Source organism: Octopus bimaculoides, chromosome 20, assembly GCF_001194135.2.
Source record: "Octopus bimaculoides isolate UCB-OBI-ISO-001 chromosome 20, ASM119413v2, whole genome shotgun sequence".
Taxonomy (NCBI): domain Eukaryota; kingdom Metazoa; phylum Mollusca; class Cephalopoda; order Octopoda; family Octopodidae; genus Octopus; species Octopus bimaculoides.
In genome coordinates, this window is record NC_069000.1 from 22,093,674 (window position 1) to 22,096,580 (window position 2,907).

At 37.1% G+C, this 2,907-nt stretch overlaps 1 protein-coding gene and 1 non-coding gene across 2 annotated transcripts in view; one reads left to right on the forward strand and one right to left on the reverse strand.

Moving 5' to 3' along the window:
• LOC106882072 (glyoxylate reductase/hydroxypyruvate reductase) overlaps window positions 1-1,452 on the reverse strand; it is a 29,665-nt gene extending 28,213 nt beyond the window's left edge. Inside the window, exon 1 of the mRNA XM_052975184.1 lies at window positions 199-1,452. Coding sequence (XP_052831144.1) covers window positions 199-574 — 376 coding nt within the window. The 5' untranslated portion in view covers window positions 575-1,452. The remainder of the gene's footprint in view (window positions 1-198) is intronic.
• A 367-nt stretch (window positions 1,453-1,819) lies between these two features.
• On the forward strand, window positions 1,820-1,892 carry Trnar-ucu (transfer RNA arginine (anticodon UCU)). The gene has a single exon. It is a non-coding gene; the product is annotated as a tRNA-Arg (tRNA).
• The last annotated feature ends 1,015 nt before the right edge of the window (window positions 1,893-2,907 follow it).

Sequence of the window (2,907 nt, forward strand, 5' to 3'; positions counted from 1 at the left end):
CTAAGCGTATTAATATCATTAATAATAATAAGAATCATGACGAAGTAGCATTAGCATTACCTTTAATTCACACGCGCGCACACACACACACACACACATAATGAATGAAGATTTTAATCAATAAAGTATTAAAAAAAGGAGATAAATAAATCCCGTCGTTTTTTGTGTTCTAAAAATTAAAAGGAATCATTTACTTACACTGAACGATTTTCCTTGACATTGCTAATAATAGAGTCATTCCAAAATTGGCTGCAGTAACTCCATCCTGGGTGCTATGGCCAATCCTAATGTCACGCGATTTAGCCCATTCAGTATCAACACTATCGAAACCAATTCCAAGGAAGGAAATAATTTTAAGATTTACTAACTTCTCAAGTAATTCAAGGAATTCTTGGTTTCTATTTAGGTCCGAATTTACATACAAACCAACAACCTTCTCACAGAGTGAAGGATTTTGTTCCAGTTCTTTCAGAGTCACCACATTTTGTGCACGGAATACAACATTGAAGAAGAAACTCTTTAAATCAGGCAATTTTTCATAAAAATGTTCACAAAAATTCACTACCAAAGCCATGATATTGCTGTTATTGAGAATGAAAAATATTTCACAAACAATTGAAACGGTTGAACGATTAAGAAACTATATATGATAAAGGACCAATTATTTTCTAAATTAATCTTTTCTGTCATACAAAACTAATAGACGTTCTATTGCGAAGTAAGCTATACTGTCTGACTGTCCTTTGAAAGGGAATAAAATCTAACGATGTTTTGTGCCTTTTAAACCATAAAAACAGAAATAAAGAAATTTGTCAACGATGTGTACTAATTTTTAAGATATACTTCTTTAATTTTGAGTTGATTATACTTTATCACGAATAACACATTTTGGGATTGCAGACGTGATGTTACATATTCACAATGTTTTGTATTCTATCATCTTTCCTTATATTTATTTTAGTATATCCATGTTTAATACGATCCTTTATACATCTATATTAGATAAAATATATCTCTTTGCTGACTGGAAAGTAATCGTGTAATTTGTCATGGCGAATTTAACAAGTGCTTATCTGTATAAGTGCTGGGTTCACACACATCGTCTGATATTTAATACTTCCCTTACAAGATTATGGTCAGACATCTTTCTAGACAAAGAATACTGACTACAATCTGGAGGCGGGCAATCATCACAACGACCAAAATCATCATCATCAGCAGCACCACCAGCACCACCACCAAATTCCAGGTGAGGCCGCACCATAGCTATATAAGGCCTCAGATAGATTGACAGAGAGCGGTTCCCAAAGGACTTGGTAAGTGATGCCAAGACACCTTCAGCCTTCTTGGCAATTTTATTTGTCTATTAAATTGTATGAAGTTGTTATAAGCATGCTTCTGACAAAAGTTACTTCCCTTGAAGTACGGATTAAAATATTTAGGTGGCGGGTTTATTAAAAGGGACATAACTCTGAAAGTTATTTCTATACGCTAAAATAAAACAAAACACAACAATTCTCTCCAGATAACTGATTATCAATTTCAAAAGATAGAATCATGTATCTATGGAATAAATTCGCTTTAGTCTCTGAAGCTGAGTCTCAGTAGCTTGTAAAGATACGGACTAACCATTCTAGTAAACTGTTACCTTTCACTGGTGTTTGTGTACGAATATACGAAAAAGGAAATTAAAATCAAATAACGCCTGTTCAACTTAAATTTATAAAGAGATTCTCTCCCCTTTGATAGTAACTCTCCACTAAAGGCTAATTACTTGTTCAATGACGTCCAGTATAAAATGTCAATACAAACTTGTCAAGTCCCTGTAGCGCAGGGGATAGCGCGCTGGACTTCTAATCCAGAGGTCGTGGGTTCGAATCCCACCAGGGATGATATTTTTTTTTTGTAGTATACAAGAATGTCCTTCACGTAACTATTTCGTTTTCCCTGTCTATCGGCGATCGGTTGTTTAACGCTGCGGGAGTGAAGCGAAATTTAACTACTGAGTAAGGACTTTTTTTTATTGCATTTTTTATTATAGGCGCAGGCGTGGCTGTGTGGTTAAGAAACTTGCGTCCCGACTATGTGGTCTAAGGTTCAGTCCCATTTGCAGCACCGACAAAAGTCTTGTGAGTGGACCTCGTAGACGGAAACTGAAAGAATCCCGTCGTATGCATGTATGTATGTGTGTGTGTATCCTTGTCTGGGCATAGGGAAATATTTCTTTGGTTTGAAACAGGTGAGGGCTGGTGGCAAGAAGGTCATGTGGCCGTAAAAAATCTGTTTCAGCAAATTCCAAGCATGGAAAAGTGGAGCTTATACAATGACAATGATGACATCAATGACAACAATATTATATGGAAGAGAGAGAGACAGAGAGAGAGAGAGAGTATATGTGTGTGTGTGTGTGTGACAAAACAACTAAAGTACTGCCAGTTGAAAGCTGCAGGCATGTTGAATTCGTCAGGAGAGAATGCATATCATTTTCAGGGTGTATCTCTCAGCCCTTTTATTGTGCACCACCGGGACCACCACGATGATATGAGGCTCACCTACTACTTTCATTCTTTTACTGGCTTCATTACATCCAAGTCCAGCCATGCTGCACCATGGCCATTAAGTCACACTGACTCTTGTTCTTATTTTAAGTGTATTTTTACTATTAACAAACTTGCTGGCCTTGTGCCAAAATTTGAAACCATTATTATTATTATCATGAGTATTGAAGGAGGCGAGCTTGGCAGAATCGTTAGCACGTCAGGCGAAATGCTTAGCGGTATTTCGTCTGCCGTGACGTTCTGAGTTCAAATTCCGCCGAGGTTGATTTTGCCTTTCATCCTTTCGGGGTCGATAAATTAAGTACCAGTTACGCACTGGAGTCCCTGCATGATTAGAGATCAGCACTTC